Source organism: Urocitellus parryii, chromosome 3 (assembly GCF_045843805.1).
Source record: "Urocitellus parryii isolate mUroPar1 chromosome 3, mUroPar1.hap1, whole genome shotgun sequence".
Taxonomy (NCBI): Eukaryota; Metazoa; Chordata; class Mammalia; order Rodentia; family Sciuridae; genus Urocitellus; species Urocitellus parryii.
Window position 1 is genome coordinate 80,172,276 of NC_135533.1, and position 19,392 is coordinate 80,191,667.

A 19,392-nucleotide genomic window follows, 5' to 3' on the forward strand; every position below is an offset into this window, starting at 1 on the left:
TTTCAGGGCCTGAAGTTTAAGTTCATTCCAAAACAGGAACCTAGAGCAAAATGATGGCATACTGTTTTCTGCACTTGTGCATCTACAGACTTGTATTGTGCTGTGTGTCTTTCTAATTATAATGTAACTATGACTTATTTTTCAACTTAACCTACCTTTCACTCATGTTAAAGCCAATTTTAAAAATTCCTAGTTGAATGATGTAGCAATGATATCAACAGCATAAGAATCTGGAACCTCTTGGATGCTATAGAACAAGGGATTAGTTGGCCTTACTGGAAACTTAAGCTTTGATAGTTTCAGTAAATTATTCTACAGTGATCTATGCAGGGAAGGCTTTAATTGAAGGAAATAAGAGTCATGTTAAGAGGCAAGTGTTTAATTTATATGGTGAATTAGGTGGAAATGTATGTTGGCCTAAACAAATTCATTCTCTCTGACATAACTATACAGGAAGATTCCAGGCCTGCAAGGATATTCTCCCTTGATGTTCTTGTACATGGATGCTGATGTGGAATTGGGATCATTCTTGCTAATCAAGAAACTTCAAAATTTAGACGCAAGGCCTTGTATATGTTTTCAAGTATGGTGGCAAATGATAAAGCAAAAAGAGTCCAAAATGTTGCGAACCTGGGAACACTGGTTAGACAAACAGGTGGAGGGCAGAGTAGGCAGCATCCTTTTTTAATTGGGGAAACATGGAAAGGGACTAGTGTTTCCAATAAAAATAGGAATTTAGTCTCTAAATAACTTCTTAAAAAAGCAAAACAGACCTATCCCAGGGCCTTTGAGATTTCATGTTGGGATGGGTGCTCTTTCTTTTACCAGGTGTCGAATCAGCCGAATCCTGAGAACCCCTCGGGGGTACGCCCTTTTAATTGGAGTTGGGGGCAGTGGCAAGCAGAGCCTGTCCAGGCTGGCAGCTTACATTTGCAGCCTCGAGGTCTTTCAGATCACTCTGACCGAAGGGTATGGGATCCAAGAACTTCGGGTAAGCAAAATCGACAATGCTATCGTCCCTCACTCTCTATGCCCAAATCTGCAGATGGTCAAGGCCCTACTCTAAAATGGTGTTCATATTTGCATACAACCTGTGCATATCTTCCTGTATACTTTAAATTATCTCTAGGTCACTTATAATACCTAATACAACATAAAATGGCAGGTAAAACATAGTTACATTATGTAGAAAAATGACAAGGAAAAAATCTGTATGTGTTGAATGCAGGTGCAGCATGGTTTCCCAAATATTTTTTAATAAAATTTTTTTCTAGTAAATTGTATAAAAATTCGATTGATCATTCTTTTTTAAAAAATTTTATTTTTTCCCCAAATATTTTTGATTCCCTGTTGGTTGCAGAGGCTTCTGGCCATTCTATTTGGCAGACAAAGCATAAGCTGGGAGTCCTAGTTTGGGCCTAGGTCTCCCTGACTATGGGGGAAGGGCAGCTCCTTAGAGGAGTTGTTTACCTCTGGCTGTTTTGTCTTCCTGGTCAAATTGGTAATAATAAATTTTTATAGGTTTAATAAACCTGGCTCAGAAATACTTGATCCAATGTTTGCTTACTCAAATGTTTTTCCTTTGCATTAACTGACCCTGATATTGAACTGTTAATAACCCTGTGTGAGAGAGGGTGGAAAGAAAAAGGCACTTTCTGGGCTGGGGATATAGCTCAGTAGGTAGCATGCTTGCCTCACATGCACAAGGCCTTGGGTTCAATCCCCAGCACCTCAATAAATAAATAAATAAATAAGGCACTTTCTTAGGACAAGTAGATTTCTTCCCCTTTAGATAGACTATGAGAATAAAATGTCAAGAGCACATTCAGGAAACTGTGATGCTTTAAAAATTTTTCTCTTTTTTGTGGTAAACTTAAAACATAACTTTATTTATACTTATGATCAGTAAACAATCCAAAAACTTCAGTTAAAAGGCAAAGATTTTTCAAACTTAAAAAAAAAATCAAGACTCAAATATATCCCATCAAAATGAGCATTTTTTCAACATAATGACACAAGTAGGTCAAATAAAAAGGATAGAAAAGACATACCATGAAACACTAATCATAAGAGTTAGTGACTACGTTAATATTCATAAAAATAAACTTTAAGAAGTACCATGAAGAAAACGGAGGAATATTTTATAATAGTGAAAGAAAAAGTTATAAAAATTTTACTTCATAATTGTAATATTACTGAGAAAATGGTACTTTTCATTTTAGAAAGTGCTATTTTAAATTATTAAAAATTCATGCTTTTAATGTTACTAGCTAAATAAAAAACAAACTATTTTCAGTGAAAATAGAGTATTACTGGAATGGGCAGAAGCTGTCCTTCCATCCTGTTGCTGGATGGAGGCATCCCTGAAAGTTCTATACCCTCTTAGAATAGAGCTGTCACTCATCAGCAGCTCCTTTCCACGCCCATGCTCCATTAAGCCACTTGTGTAGTTTAGCGTCATGTAATATGACTCTCCTCATTACATACCAGAAGTAGAAGTGACGTCATGCTGTCTTCCCCTGTGGCAAGTCTCTGGGAGGAAAGGCACAGGGCGCGCCATGCTGAAGTTCCTTGATTCTTCCAGCACTCACTCACGTACTCCCAACATCACATCAACATTTTAACAAAACATGAATGATGGCCTCTTTCCTTGCAGGTAGATCTTGCCAATTTGTACATCAGAACCGGAGCCAAGAACATGCCCACTGTGTTCCTGCTGACAGATGCCCACGTTCTAGATGAGAGCTTTCTCGTGCTGATTAATGACTTGCTGGCATCAGGTGATTAAACCAACACATTTCTTGAAAGATCTTCCCCCAATGACAAATTATCTGTAGTTTCAGTGAACTTTAAAGAGAGATAATTTGTCTTTGAGATGTTTGCTGGGGCAGTCTTTGGGGAGAAACCTATAAACCTAACTAATTTGAGGTGTATTGCTTTCCTAGTTTGCTTATGGAGGAAAGTGCCATAGAAAGGACTCCAGTGAAGTAAATGTTATTCCTACACGTACGGGTTTAGTGGGTGTGTTCATCATTGCTTGTCCTCAATGTTCTGTATGTCTGAAAACACAAAGGAAAAAAAAATGATATTTCTCATTTCAAATTCTTAAGGTTTAAGCGGATCTTTATTTTATAAAACATATCAGACATTAAAAAGTCTCAACTAAAGTTTAAATTGCAATCATCTGTAGTAATTCTACTCTTTTTTTGGGTGGGGGGTGCAGGAGAAATCCCAGATCTGTTCAGTGATGAAGATGCGGACAAGATAGTTTCTGGAATTCGTAATGAAGTTCGTGGTCTGGGCATAGTGGACTCCAGGGAAAACTGTTGGAAATTCTTTTTGGCCAGGGTCCAACTACAGCTCAAAGTAAGAAACCCTTGCTTTCTCTGCATATTATTTAAAAGTTGCTTTTGGCACTGTAATGTGAATCTGTAGCAGGAGTTACGTTACAGGTCTGAATTTCAGTGACTCTTTGGAAAGGATAAGTGCCCTTTAACAGGCTGCGTCTTCAGTGTGGCTCTCTCAGGTCTGCTGAGATGCTGGGCTCCTGGGAAGCCTTGGGCTGAGCAGGGTGTGCAGTGCCCAGCTGGACCTCATGTGTTTCTGTCCCAGCAGGGCTTACACTGTCACCACAGTCATCTGACAGGACAGGTGTAAACAGAGCATGTCCTCCTTCCTAAGTGGCATAGGTCACTCTGGAGGCACAATGTGCTGCATGTCAAGCAGGGATCAGAATTCATGGGGAGGAAGTTTCAGAAAGAGGAAATGGCAATTCTACAAGGGAGGAAAAACATGTTTGGAGAAACCTGAGATAGCCCTCCAAGACTGCAGCATCAAGTTCTTATGGGGACACCATGATTAATAAGTCTGGGAAAATAAATTGAGATAAAGTAAGGAGTTTGTAAATCATTCAGTGAACAACTGGGAGAGTTTGGAGTTAAGTGACTGGTATGTCAATACTTCAAGGAAAGTAATCTAGGAGTGTTACTCAAGTGTTCTGAGGTTTAACCCTGTGTTTGTCTCCTTAGGCTACTCTATGCTTTCATGTATCATATGGGGATACGAAACGACCAAATAACAGCTCGGTAAAGACAGAATTATAAGAAAAGTCTCCCAGTGTATGGCCAAAAGCTAATTTCAAAATGCTGTTACAGAAAATCCAGGCTTCCCAGTGTAAAAATAGTTTGTAACCTCAAAAGATTACTGCTTTACTCCTTCTGCTGTTGCTACACCTATCAAGTTAGTAACAGGTTCTGTGGCAGCTATAAAGCTAGAAGAATTTAAGGAAAGGGTATGGAGAGTGATACTAGCCATGGGGTATGCCTTGGCTTGAAGAAGGTGAAGGAGTAGACTAACACTCTGCAATTTCTAATTACATAGTAATCTTACTGAGTAGTTCTAGGCTGAGTTTAGAAGGTTGGGACTTAAGGTTCAGTTGCTTAAAGAGTTTTCTCCCCACCAAAGATGTGACTGAAACCAGACACGGAGGCACACATCTGTACTCTCAGTAACTCAGGAGGCTGAAATAGGAGAATTGCAAATTTAAGGCCACCCTGGGCTACTAAGGGAAACTATCTCTCAAGAAATAAAAAGGGATGGGAGTGTAGCTCAGAGGTAGAACACCTCAGCGGTAGAACATCCATGGTACTACCAATTTTCTTAAAAAATGAAATTATTGTTACTGAGTAGCAAGTCCAGGAATTTCTTCCCATTACATGGTAATATGTTTGAATGACATTTTCTTTATGGAATGGGAAAACATTTGAATTTGAGGTAGTAATGTTATAAATCAGTTATTATCAAAGTCTGTTCCTCAGAGCTACACAATCAACATCACATAGAAACTTCTTAAAAATGGGAATTCTCCAATTCTATCCTAGACCTCCAGAAGCAGAAACTCTGTGGGTGGGGCCAAGAAAGCTAAGCTTTAACAAGCTTTCCAGATGATTCCAAGGCTTCCTGAAATTTGAGAATTATCATCATAAATAATGCTATAATGTGCATCCTTTATATCTTTCATGCTCAACTTTGCTTATTTCTATAGCATAAATTCCTAGAACAGCAATTGCTACATTCAATAGTTGCAAATTGGGATAGCTTTTTAACATGCCTGCACATCCTTTGATACTATTGTTACTGACAGGGACTGACAGGGTCATGTACATCACCTCTCCTTGAATATGGATGAACTTATGACTGCTTCAACTAATACAGTAGAACCAAAGCAATGTCGAGTAAATTCTGAGGCTAACTCATAAAAGGGCAGTTTCTCTATCGAACTGCACATATTGTTGTTTATAAGAGTTCCATGCATATAAAGTAAATAGCCTTATAGTTATGTGTGTGTCATATATATTTCCCCTATTCTTTTATTTAGCTTTTAAGTATGCATATGGTGCATGCTTGTTTACTTGCTTATAACTTTTGAATATCTTTTTTAAAGTTCATCTCTTAGATTAATGAGTGTTTTCCTTAGTGAATTTGGGGTTTCTTATGAATTTAGAAAAGTATTTTATTTCCCAAAATTATCTTCAATGAAGCAGATGAAAATCAATTGGGCTTCAGAGAAGCAAAAACTCAACCAACAGTTCCTTAGCCTCTCATATCAGAAAGTCCAGACTGGCTGACTAATACCCTTGGAGACCCAGGGTCTTATGTCTTGTCTTTCTTCCAGTTTTTATCCTGTTGCCTCCCACCTCTGGATCGCAGAATGCTACAGGAGATTATTTTTATTGTAAGCAGGAAGAAGAAGGTGAAACAGATGTGAGGGTTACCTGGATCTGGAAACCAGTTCTCCCCAAAACCTTGAGCTGATATCTTACTGGTCACACTCTATCAACAGTTACCTGGGAGACTGGGGAGGGAATACTGGAAGTTGGCATGCTGCCTTTATGCATAAAATTGGATACAGACTTCAGAATACGTCTGCCCCTCGATCTACTATGGGGTTACATCTCTATAAGCCCATCACAGGTTGAAGGTATTGTAGGTTGAAATGCATTCCACACACCTAACCTGTGAAGCATGGCAGCTCAGCAGCACCCTGCACTGTAGAGCCTCAGTCGTACATGGCTGACTGGGAGCTGCTGCTGGCAGAGGCTGCCCAGCCTTGGGAGAGCATCCTACTACACACACTAGCCAGCAAAAAATCCAAATTCCAAATATGTTTTCTACTAAATGTGTTTTAGTTCCACGCCACTGTAGAGTTGAAAAATTGAAAGTGAACCATCACAAAGGAACCATCTATAGTTTTAAAAAAGTAACAGTATCAATCATTACAGTGCCCATATGCTTTCATGAGCTATGTTTAAAACTGCTACTTGTAGAATATATTTCTTTTTATATATAGTAGGGAGTGAGCTGAGAAGCTTTAGGTTATTTTTCCCCTAACAAAATCGTTTTTATCTTAACATCATGTATTTATTTCTTCCCTTTAAGTTTCATATACTGCCTGTATTACTTGCCAAATGGCCATTTTTATCTATTTCAGATTCAAATTTTATTGCTATCTCTTTGAGTTGATCCCAACATTACACTGTGCAAATTAGTACATCTTTTTAAAAAATGTTTTAATATCTAATTGTGCTTCCTGATCAAGTTTTTCCTAGTTTTTCTTGTGTTTATATCTCTAAAAAAGCATTAGATTTATTGTCAAATTCTAAACACTATTTTGATTCTGATTGAAATCATGATAAATGCTTATTTTGGGGAGAATTTAATCTTTATGAAGTCTTTAAGTGTTTTTATAAAGCTTTGTAATAGCATCTTATTTGAGTATAGGAGAGCTATTGGTTTTCACTTTTATATCCAGCTACCTTGCTGCCTTGCTTATAGTTTCTAATGGCTCACTGATATATAGCCTGCAAGTGAAGTTATTTGGTCTTTTCTGCTATTCTGCTCATCAGTTCTCCTCATTGCTGTGGTAAACACTATAGAATAACTCAATATTAATGGTGATAATGAAAATTTTGTCTTGATTCTGACTTTAACAAGGATCTCTCTCATGTTTCATTGTTATGTCATCTATTGACTTTTGATGCAGGGTACATATTTTGTCAAAAAAGTGTCTATCTACTAAATTCTTCTCCAGAGTCCGTTGAGATAATTATATGGTTCTTCTCCTTGGACTTGTATACAACAGTTTTACATTTTTATATCCATCAGTCTTCCTTTGTGCATTGCCTTTGGTTCTGTACATAGGTAAGCCTTACCTAAACTAAAATCAGTTTGTGGTCCTCTCTGTTGATATCTAATCATTTTGGAGAGGGGGGTACCAGGGGCACTCAACCACTGAGTCACATCCTCAGCCCTATTTTGTATTTTATTTAGAGATGGGGTCTCACTGAGTTGCTTAGCACTTTGCTTTTGCTGAAGCTGGCTTTGAACTCATGATCCTCCTGCCTCACCTTCCCGAGCTGCTGGGATTACAAGCAGTGTGTCCTTGTGCCCAGCTAATCATTTTTATAGTTTGATATTTTATTGCTTAACTCGGCACAAACTGGAATTTATTTTGATGTTAAATATGAATAATTTTGTCCAAGGACTATTAATGAAATAATCTATTTCTTCCCTGCTAAACTGGACAGAAGTTTATTTTGTTGCTATGTTTACTGTTTTGTATTTAAAGCTGAGAAAGAGCATTCTGAGGAATATATCCCTCAGAAAAAGGTATCCCACTTATAATGCCTTTTGCTTCTATCCCTTAGTTTGATAAATTATGAGGGAGATATTGGTCAGAACCATGACCTCTTTCCTTGAATGAGAACCAATATGGTGAAAATGGGTCACCTTTTAGCTGAATGTGGCAGCTTCTTAGCAAACCATGTATATGACCTCCTAATCCTTAGAATTTTAAAAAGAATCGCAAATTACTGTTAGTTTCAGATAGCATGCTATTTACCAGAATATACTAAACACTCAGAGTTTCTGACGAGCTGGTATCTCCTTGCCTGTGTTCAGAGCTGGGTTCCACGGGAAGCTAACTGTGTCACAAGGGTTGTGAGCACACCTGGCAGGTCAAGCTGAATGATGTGCCGTTGCCACCCCATTACCCATGCTCACCACCCAAATTCGGTTCTCATTCAGAATGCAGGGCTATAAGAACCTGTTGGCGTGCAAAACATAACCTCTGAATCTCATGAGGCTGTTCCCATTAATGATCATCAGATGCATGTCCTTGGATTGCTACAAATAAGCTGATGAATAAGTGCCACATGATTTCTCTCCTTCACATTTGTACACATGGAGCTTTTCCTACATAATCCTCATCTTATAATCTAGTATAACATTTTCTGTTTCTTTCCTGTGGATCTTAGTTAACCCCCAAATTTTTCTTTCATGTTTTCCTTCCTGGCCATCTGATGCTATAGGGCAAAGGACAGTTGATTTCTGTAGCAGTCCCTGATTCTTTCCCTAGATTGAGACATCCATCTGTCTTTTCTCTGTGTTTAGGTACATGGAGAGATCCATTTCTGATAATATTAGATATAGAAGCTCATTGTATAAAATTTTAAAATATAGAACCATATAAAGAAAATAAAAACCATCCTTGTTATCTGTAGATAACATTAATATATTTCCTTCCAGTTTATGTGTTTATAAATATATTTAAAGTATGTATTTAAAACTAAAAATTTTTTGTCATATCTCTCACTATTGTCTTTAATTACCTTCTTTTATGCTATTTTGAGTAGAAGACTTTATAGGAAAAAATATATTAAAATTTCAGAATTTGGCACATGGAATGAACTGTTTAAATCAAATGTACATTGTTCTAAATAACCACTTACGTAAAACAAACTATACCCATTATCAAATTTCCTATTGGTTTGTTGTGGTTTTTATTAATTTAAACGAGTTCTTTTTGTATTGACTAGTATTCATGGGTCTGTAATATCTTTTTCTGTTTAACATGTTACCAGTTCTTCCTCAAGTTGGTAGTAATACTGATAAATTTGTTTATAATGTTGTTTTCCATTTTTATGTATTAAAACTGTCAGATTTTTTCCTTCATGACTTGCATGTTAAGGCTTTTGGGGGATGTATGTCTGCATTGCATGTTTATAAAATATTACCCTGGATTTTATTTAAATTAATTCATAACATTATAATGTTCAGCTCTGAATTTTTGTCCAAGGTAGTTTTCCTATTTTTTTACCCTCAAATTGTCCTAATACCATTTATTGTATAATCTCTCTTCACTAATTTGAAATGCTACCTTTCTCATATTAAATGCCTACAAATGGTGGGCTCTGTTTCTGGCACCTGCTACGACCCATTATTCTGTTCTTCTGTAGTTGCATATAAAACCCACACTGCTTTATTTATTGTAGCTTTATAGTACATTCTGAAATCTAGTAGAGTAGAAACCCTTTCCTTTTCTACATTTACTTAGCTATTTGCTAAGTAAATAATTAATTTTCCAGATAAACTATGAGATCAGTTTGATATTTTAAAAAATCTAATGAGAATGTATAAACTATATTGGGGATCATAGTTCTCCTTAGAATACTGGATATTTAGCCTGGGTACAGAGGCTCATGCCTGTAATACCAGTGACTTGGGAGGCTTAGGCAGGAAGATTGAAAGTTCAAGTCAGCCTCAGCAACCTAGCAAGGTTATAAGCAACTTGGTGAGACCCTGTCTCAAAATTAAAAAAAAGTCTGAGGATGTTGCTCAGTAATTAAGCACCTCTGAGTTTAATCCCCAGTACTAAAATTTTTAAAAAATTAAAACCAGGATATTTAAATTCATTTATCTATACTATTTACTATAACATAAGGTTTATTTCCTGCTAGTATGAATTCACTTTCAATATTCTGTTTTTCCAAATATCATTTTGATGTTTTTAATCCAGTTTTATCCCATATAAACTTTAAAATCACTTCATGAAATTCTGTTAATCCTGTTGGAAATTAGAATTGCTTAAAATTCATTAATGGATGTAAGAAGGACTGCATCTTTTTAATAATTGATCTCTTAGGAACGTGTCTTTAACTGACCTCTGATAAAGTAGCTGGTTATCTTCATGTTTCTTTTACATATCTCTCATTCATTTCTCTTCGAAATATTTTATTGTATCTGTCCCTCCTGTTGAATTTCCAACACATCATTGTGGAAACAGAAGTAAGCAATCAGATGGAGGGAAGAGGAGGGATGGATAGGTGTGTGTTTACGTGTTGTTCTCTTCCCAGCTATTTCTTCGAACACTCATTCCAATAGATTTTTACCTTTTGTTCTTTAGACAAATGTGTAGATGGTTACATCATCTTTGTATTTTTATTCCTCCTCCTCTGATAATCTCTCCTTTTTCTGCATATTATACCCATGCTTTCTGAACAACATTTTAGAGCTATTGTACCCATCTTTTTCTTGTTTTTTATTTTAATACCAATAGCATTCTATCATCAAAACTATTTTAAATAGTTTTTAGGAAGAATTGTTGCAATTTATCACATCTTTTCTCATTGAAGCCTTATTTTCTTCCTTTGTCTTGACCTGTCCTTATATTATGGCCTTCTATCTTCCTCTTTTTCTAACCTCTAGAGAATTACCAACCTTTTCTTCAGGATTTGTTTTTAATACATTTTTTTAAATTTATCTGGTATTGGGGATTGAAACCAGGGGTGCTTTACCACTGAGCTACATCTCCAGTTCTTTTTTTTTTTGTGTGTGTGTGGGGGGGGTATTGGGGATCAAACCCAGGGCCTTGGGCATATAAAGCAACCACTCTTCCAACAGAGCTATATATCCCCAGCCCTCTTCAGGTTTCTATATTAAATGTTCAGGATGTATAAATTTTTTAATTTTGTTTAAAAAGCTCAAATACTCACCTGTTCAATAGAAAATGCAATATCATGGACTTGTACCTGTGTGATTGTAAAGTCAAGTCTCTTCAGTTCTGCGTCTGGTTGAGGAACAGAACATCTGACTTCCTCTTCTTATAAGGATGGTAGTCTAGGATGGCTAAAAGGTGACATGGACAGTCTGCACTCCTGCCCCACATATGCCTTTTGCCCTGATGGGGAACAGGAAAGTTCTACTGCTTGCCTAGCTCTATGCCTCTACCCTGCTAACATGTCTTGCTTGTCAGGGCCACACCTCTGGATCTGGTACTCTAGTTCCTGCCCTCTCACTTTCTGGTATTAGACAACGTGAGTAGAATAAAAAGAACTTTAGGAGGATACAACAGATGCAACTTGTGCTCTGTATCTGAGGTCCCCCATCCTTGAGTTTCCATAAAACAACACAACCTCAAAAAATATTAGGACACAAGTATCAGTATTTTATTTGGCCTGGGAGGAATTATTTCAATCCATCATTTAGTTACTCCTTCACCTAACCATTCATAGTTCATGATGTGCTGGGTCCTGACAAGGGGACGAGGAACAAGAGCCAACCCACCTAGAGCTCACCTCATTTTGGGGAAGATAAACCCCAGATCCAGTAATGACACTAATAAATGTAAACTTAATGCTCTATAAATGAGAGAGGGGGATTACATAAGGTAGCAGAAGATCTGGTGGTAAAGATTCATGGATGTAATGATAGGAAGAGTCTTGAAGACAACAGTCATCTCCATTTTTCTAAATTACTTATTTCTTCATTTGTTATTTTTACTTTAGTTTTTTTTTCAGTGCTAGGGATTGGTCCCAGTGCCTCACAGGTGCTAGCAAAGTGCCTTCCCAATGAACCACATCCCCAACCCTCATTATTTTGTGTTCTAAAAGGAAACTTCAACACCAGAAATAAAGGATACCCCTTTATATTGGGTAAGCTTTACATTTTAAAAAGCATCTCCATGTTCTCCTTTTGATAACATTCAGATCTGGGGTTGACCAGTCGAGGACAAGGCCTGTCCCATGGAGAGATGCCACATGGTCAGCAGCAGTACTTGCCTGCTCTACTGGCACAGCCCTATAGATTGGAAGCCAGAAACTTTTCATGACATAGTTCAAATACTGACCTATTTAAAATGGAGAAAATTCCAAATTTTCTTGAAAAAAAGAAAACAAAACAAAAATCCATGATATGTAGTTATGGGCTGCCATTGGCATGGAGAATATAAGTGACCACTGCAGGCCCTGAGGTCAGGCAGAGCAAATGACCAAATTCCAACAGTGGAGATAGAAAGAAGAAAAAAAAAATCAGCTAAGAAAATAAAGTTAAAAATGCTTCAGGCAGCTGTGCTCTCTTCTAAAAGCAAATTCTCACAAGTAAAAAAGCAAACCCTGAAGCCACCATCTATGTGTTTCCTGCAGAGGGGGGCTCTCCAGGCCGTCCTCCTCAGGCCTGGTGTGTTCTTTACTCTCTGTTGGGATTCCAAATACAATTTTCTTTCTAAATAGGAAAGTTTCTATATGTTTAAAAAAAGAAAGAAAAGTGAATTCAAATGCCCTGATATAAAACATTGCATCTAGTACAATTCTGGAATGTCCAATATTTACAAGTCAGAGGTCACAGGAATGGTTTCATTGGGTGCTATCTAAAAAGGACATAAGTGTAAAAATGTACTGTTGTGTGTATGTTGAAGATGATACTGTTGGGTTTTTTTTTTTTTTTAAAAAGATCTGAACTTAAAAGGTTGTTGCATGAGAGGGTAATACAGGAAGATAGAAGAATGATAAAATGAGACTAAAACTGTCAAAATGGGAAATAATTTTTGTGCCTAACTTCCATTCCTATGTGGGTTCTCTCAGTAAGATTCAGATCTTGTGGACTGGGGCTATAGCTCAGTTGGTAGAGTGTTTGCCTTGCATGTACAAGGCCCTGAGTTCGATCCCCAGCAACATAAATTAAAAAAAAAAAAAAAATCAGATCTTATTATTCTTAGAAACCAGACTTGTGAAGATAAATGCAAATTTAAGTTGTGGATAGAAGCTGCTAAAGTAAGTATGTGGGAGGGTTACTTCTGAGAATGAACTATATCAACTGGAAAAAAATATAGAGTGGCTGTAGCAATTCAGATTTCTATTACAAAGTGAAATGGACTGAGTCCTGTTGGTAATACACAAGTTTAAGTATGCCCTCACTATGGGATTGTACCTAAAAGAAATTGAGGCATGTTACAAAGCACAATGAAATGTGGGTTATTGCAAATGAGTCATAACACCTGTGAGGGGAAAGGAAGGGAAAAAAAGAATAGAAAATTCTATGGTATGGATTCCAAAAACAAGTTCCTGACATCCAAATGTTAGAGCTGCAGGAAATACATAGATGGTGATTTCAGGGTTTGCTTTTTTCCTGTGAGAATTTGCTTCTAGAAAAGAGCACAGCTGCCTGAAGCATTTTTAACTTTATTTTCTTAGCTGATTTTTTTTTCTTTCTATCTTCACTGTTGGAATTTGGTCATTTACAATTGGGAACTATTGGGGGAGGGGTGGAGAGAACATCTATTTCAGTGCATTTAGGTGCTTAAAAGTAGACAACTTCTGTTCAGATGAAGGATGGGACTGGCATCCTCAAGTCTGCCAACTCAAGGTGTGTCTCAAGGAGAGGAAGTCGCAGGTTGAACCCTAATTCAGAGTTTATTAACAAGAGACTCACACACAGTTTACAACCTTCTCTGTAAACTTGTTGCAATCCTAGCTATGTCCTTTTGGGAGTCTGACTAGCTCTTCTGTTGCAGGTGACTTTTGGGCAGATGGGAGGAACAACACTATGGCAGGATTGAGCTGACCTTCTCTTTGGAGTCTTATCAAAAGATGGACTCTTTCCATAGCTCTTTGCCCCAGAACTAGTTGAAATCCAAAGTCTTGAGTGCAGCAATCGAGGGTTTAATTGCTGAGACACCTCCATATCTGGATTTTTCCTATTTCATTCATATATTGCTGGAGGTGGAGATGGAGGTGCAGGTGCAGTATTTGGCCTCAGATATATTGAACAAAAAGCTTAGACCTTAGGATTTATTTAGCTTGAGTTGTTGAACATACATGACATATAAAATAAACAGCATAGAAATACCTGTTAAATGAGGTATTATATGGGTTGATATATGCTGGGGTTTTGTTTTCGACATGGATTTTTTAAAACACTATGAGTAAAACAGTTTGTATCCTTTGAAAATGATTTCATCAATTACTTGATCTCAAGGTATCAGACTTGGAGCAACAAGGTCTTTGCTTTATATCAAGTACAACATTTCTAGAAAAGAAGAATCCCAGCCTCTCCCTCAGACCTTTTCTGAGCTGATATGTCTTCCCCAGTGTCTTCAAGTCCTCAGGGACTTTGGGAAAGAGGCAGAGTCTCTTGTATTAGTACTGTCATTGGCGTTTCTCCTCTGAAAACCTTCAGTAGTTCAGAGGGGAGCCTCACGAAGGGGAAGAAATGGGGTCAGACCCACCATCCTCCCACTGAGTTTCTGTGACACTACCAGGGCCAAATTCAGGAACTACCAACAGAATCCCCTGTGTGCCTTAAGAAAGAGTGGAAGTAGACTGCTGGCCCTTCTTACCTGTGGCTTCCTCATCAGCAGATTCATCCTATGTGAATCAAATAATACTCAGGGAAAAAAAAATGCATCTGTACAAAATATGTAGAATTTTTTCTTCATTCCCTAAACAATACAACATAACAAGCATTCACATAGCATTAGGTATAATCAGCAATCTAGAGATGATTTAAGAATATAGGAAATTATATGGAGGTTATATGCAAATACTGTCTGTGCTGTTTTATATAAGGAACTTGAGCATCCTTGGAGTTTGGTATATCTGCAAAGGTCCTGGAACCAATCCCCCAACAGCAGACACCAAGAGATGATTTATTCAGATTTGAATTAAATTTTAAATCTTCAAAAACCATCAGATTTACATTGAAAACTGAAAAAGAGCGTATTTAAACCAAAATTTAAAAATTCTTTTAAAATCTGAAGTGAGAACTCAAGCAGATGTATTTTCTTTTTAATGAAGGTAGAGATGAACACATACTCTGATAAGACATTGTTTTTTAAAAAAAAAAAGTCTGTTGCACAGTTCTGGGGAATCTGATGGATTACAGAATGGAAGGAAACAGTAGTTGAAAGTACTGGTGTTGCATCCTGGTGACTGACTTTTATTGCTGTAATGGTACTCGTGGAAGTGAGTAAAACATCCCACTCTGAATGATGATCATCAAACACGCCTGAAAGAAGAGGGACAGTTTTTGAGGGAAGCACACTGTGGTGTTTCTGTACGTCCCATGATGTACCTTTGGACGGGTTTGCACTCATTAGTAAGAGGTTAAGGTTGCTCTCCACCGCGTGGTGCGTCGCTGTGTTTAATGTCACAGTTGGCTGTGCTCCTTTCTTTCCTTGTCTGAGACTGCAGTGTCATTCTTCACTTGCTCATCAACCTCCTGTTTCTGCCCTGCCCCCATGTCTCCACAGATCATTTTGTGTTTCTCTCCGGTTGGCCACACGCTGAGAGTGAGAGCTCGGAAGTTCCCAGCCATAGTCAACTGCACTGCTATTGACTGGTTTCACACGTGGCCGCAAGAGGCTCTGGTCTCCGTCAGCAGGAGGTTCATTGAGGACACTGAGGGGATTGAGGTATGCTGGGTCTGCCTGAGTCCCCCTCACACATGCAAACACCCTAAAAGTCCTCAGAGATAACTAAAATACTCCTCTAAGAAAGCCATCCTTATTTAAGGTGATAAAAGCATCTGTGGTTTGCATTTCATGGAATACAATGGCACTTTGGAGATGGAGGCACACGGAGCACACTGGAGTATGTCCACATCATATTCTGACTCATCCGAAGGCCAAGGCCATCCTTCATTAAATCATACTGGGCCTTACTGAATATAAACCCCTGAGTTGACAACTAAAAACCTAAACCAAAGTGTAGTCACCCTTAGCCAAGGCGTGCTCGATTTCTCACTGCATAAGGCAATTCATTGTGATTATTCTCAGAACAGTAATGGCCCTGTCCGTTTCACAATAATATATCTGCTTACTTGTATTTTGAATTTGTGTGTTATGGGGGTAGGTTTGTCATTTCTTCTTTATGAAATTTGTATATGTTTTAAAATCGTTGCATGAAAGAGGGGGGGGAACCTTCAGGCATTCAGATTCAAAGGAAAAGAAATATAAACGTGAAGCTGCAGTTAGATTTCCTAGAGAGGAAGTTTTATTTGTGAGCAGTGCCTTTCTGATGAGGTAGCTCAGGAAGGTGCTGGTGGCAAACATTTCCTAGAGAGCATTGTCTTCCTGCTCCATGGAGTGATAAGGTGAAAGGTACCTGGACTAGGTCCTACATTGAAAGTGACTCTCATAGCGGGAGGTGGAATTAGGGGTCTGGGAGGGGTGATGTCAGTTCCTCAAGAAAGTTGATCATGAACAGCCGGTTGTCATCTTCCTTAGTCCAAAGGGCATAGCTGCTGCCTTCCAGAGCAGTCTTTGAACATTTTGTTGAATATCACATCTTTTGATCACCAGATGGTTAGATATCCAGGCATATTTGCATATTTAATTAATTTGTTTATATGCAGCTAGCTTTATTGGTTGTTACATCATTTTTCCTTTGCCGCTTTTTTTTTTTTTTTTAAGTAGCTGTGTGGTTAAGCACACAAGCAAATGTTCACTTTCACCTCCAGAATTTTGTAGAGGGGAACCTCTTTGGTCTTCTCTTCAAATGTCTGTTAATCTAATTATGTCGTGCTAGATTGCAAGGAGAGAACCCAAGCAGTAGCATCAAACTTGGAAGATTCGTGTACAATAGATCCTTTAGACATTCAGCTGCCTCTCTCTCCTTCTGTTCTTCACAATCACACTTACAACTTTTCCACTAATAAATAGAGAGGGAAATGATGTCTGCTAAAGGCTTACAGAAATCTTTTACACTTTGGTTAATTTAGTAAAAAAGGGAAAAGAACCAGAGTACTTTGTTTCTGAAGGTTACTTTTTTAAGCAGTAGGAAGCCAGAGCTCACAGCATGGTTTAAGCTGATATTTGGCACAGTACTTTTGCAAGTTGCTTGTCTCTGGCTGCCTCTTGCTGGCTCTGTCCCATGAAGGTAGGTGCCACTTCGAAAACTGTTACCACGGAAGCAGCTTTGATATGCCAGTGACCATTGACATCTGCTGGATGAGGCAAGATTTGCATCATTGGAAGTCCAAAGGGCTCCTGCCAGGTGCTAAGCTCTGTCTGATGGTGTCATGACGCCTCCTATAGGATTCTGAGAGCCAAATAGGAATTTTGAAAGCACTCTACCCTTTCTATCAAGCTGAATTATGCCTCAAAACAAATTAGCCAGATGATTTCATTTCAGTGCAAGGTGCTTATTTAACTTTCCCACCTTCCTAATTTGTCACTCAGGAGCAATAATTATGATTCACAGTGCCGTGTGTCCGTATTCTCCTAAAAACACGTGGTGTCTTTTCTGTAGAGGTCAAAAACAGCTTTTAAATTTTTTGAATGAGTACTAATTTGATCACTTTCTTAGTTTTAATTTCAATCATTAAGACTGAAAGTTATCACTATAATTTAGGCACTTCTTAATTATTGACCTGATTTGATGAGTGTAAGGTATTTATACAAGGTGACCCCTTTGGCCACGGAGGAAGGATTCATTAACAGCAAGCAGTTTTATGTAAGTTGACATACAATTTTTCCATCAATACACACTCAGCACCCAGTGGTATGGGTTGACTGCATCTAAATAAATTTTTGTGCTATTTTTCAGTTACCTGATACTGAACTGAGTGATACCTATCCCCCCCCCCAAAAAAAAATTGACCAAAACATTTTGACACTTAAGTGTCACCAGATATTTATCTTAAGACTTTATGTCAACATACACCATTTCTCATAGGAGATTTTTAAATGGAAATAGGAGGAGGTCCTGTAAGGAGAGAGAAAGGGAAAGGCCCTCTGCCCATCCCTGGGAGTAGGGTTGGAAGTTAGTTAATGGAAATTTCTTAGATGAATTGCCTAGGGGTGAGATTTGTGTTGGGAGGTGTATAGATCTGAGCAAGATGGAGGAGCACAACTTTTTCAGGCACGGGGGCCAACTGGAGAGTTAAAGCTGTCTGTCCGAATGTGATGCCACTGACATGTGATCACAAAGCTTGGCATCATCAGCCTTTTCAATAAAATGTAATTATTCTCCAGGCTCCCACCTCTTCAATCCAGACCTTGTTCTAGAGTTTAGCCTATGAATGACATGTGTTGCTACCATTTTCCAAAAATAAGAGATGTTCACTCAAAGAGGAAGGTCATTTTACTGCTATATTTAAAGACTTACTTTTCCAGTGGCCAGTGGGTTCTTTTAAAAATTCTTGGGTCAAACAGGAACGGTATTAACATTTTTTTCAGTGATAGCTATGTTTATTAATTATTTTTACCCCCATTTTCTCTAAAATATAAATTAGGATTAATAGATATGAATAAAAAAGAAAATCTCATGGTACGGAAATTATATGAATTGGGGAGAAATGCCCTCTTTGTAAAGAATATGAAAACCATTTGGAAATATCAGTACAAAAACAAATACAACCAAATTGATCTCATCCTGGCTTTTGGGTGAGGAAAAACCCAAGTAGTTTCAACATCCTTTCCCATTCCTTTGTCCTTTCTCCTTTACCCTCTCACATGAGGATCTGTCCCTCCTGTATGCCTTGCTTGGTGCATGTTAATTGAGCTGAGAATGGAGCTGCAGAAAGGAGAAGAGCACTCCTTTTCAGGAGTTATTCAGCTTTGTGAACTTTAGGATTCGCTTGTACTAGGAAAGCAGAGTCCCACTTTTTGGTCACCCAGGAATCTGATATACTTTAAGCCAGAAGCTTAACTCACTTGTGGAGCCATGAGCCCTCCAAGTCTGTGCTTCTGTGACTTTCTCAGGGTGTAGGCTTACCAGAACCAGCTCTACAATCTTTGTTTTATTTTCTGTTAGGGAATAAAAGCTACTTCTTTCATGTTTAGGAAAGGTCAGGAAAACCATTGGTTTAGGCTGAACTTGATCTTCCTTTGACCAGTTTGAGAGCTTCAAAATTAAAAACAAAAAAATTAAAAGCATAAGCAAACTAACAAAGTGCATTCACCAGACAAAGTAACAAATTGGAATTCCCCCCCCCCAAAAAAAAATTGCAGTGCAATTTAGAAAACCATGTTTGCTGTCACAGTTGACACCTGTTGCTGCACTGCACAGAGGCAGTCCTATCGGCAGCACTGCCACCCTGGGGCTAGTACTGCCCTGATCTTGCATTGCTTTTCTCTCCCATCAGTACTGTCATGAAGGGCCGCTGGTTGCCTTGTCAACAGGTGAGGGAAGGCCTATCCTCAAGCTAGCAAGGGCTCGCCTGCTGTCAGACACCAGAGCCCATCATTGTCCCTCCTCATCTGGACTCTATCTCCAATGTTTGACTACTTCAAAAGAAAGAAACAGAATAAAAAGGAGTAATTTTTGAGGGTAGGAG

General features: G+C 38.2%; 1 protein-coding gene across 2 annotated transcripts in view; it reads left to right on the forward strand.

Annotated features, from left to right (window-relative positions):
• Positions 1-19,392, forward strand: part of Dnah11 (dynein axonemal heavy chain 11) — a 305,466-nt gene that overhangs the window by 171,080 nt on the left and 114,994 nt on the right. For both annotated transcript variants that reach the window (XM_026408127.2, XM_026408145.2), the window contains exons 52-55: positions 829-991; positions 2,657-2,780; positions 3,224-3,366; positions 15,365-15,526. In XM_026408127.2, coding sequence (XP_026263912.2) covers positions 829-991; positions 2,657-2,780; positions 3,224-3,366; positions 15,365-15,526 — 592 coding nt within the window. The remainder of the gene's footprint in view (positions 1-828; positions 992-2,656; positions 2,781-3,223; positions 3,367-15,364; positions 15,527-19,392) is intronic.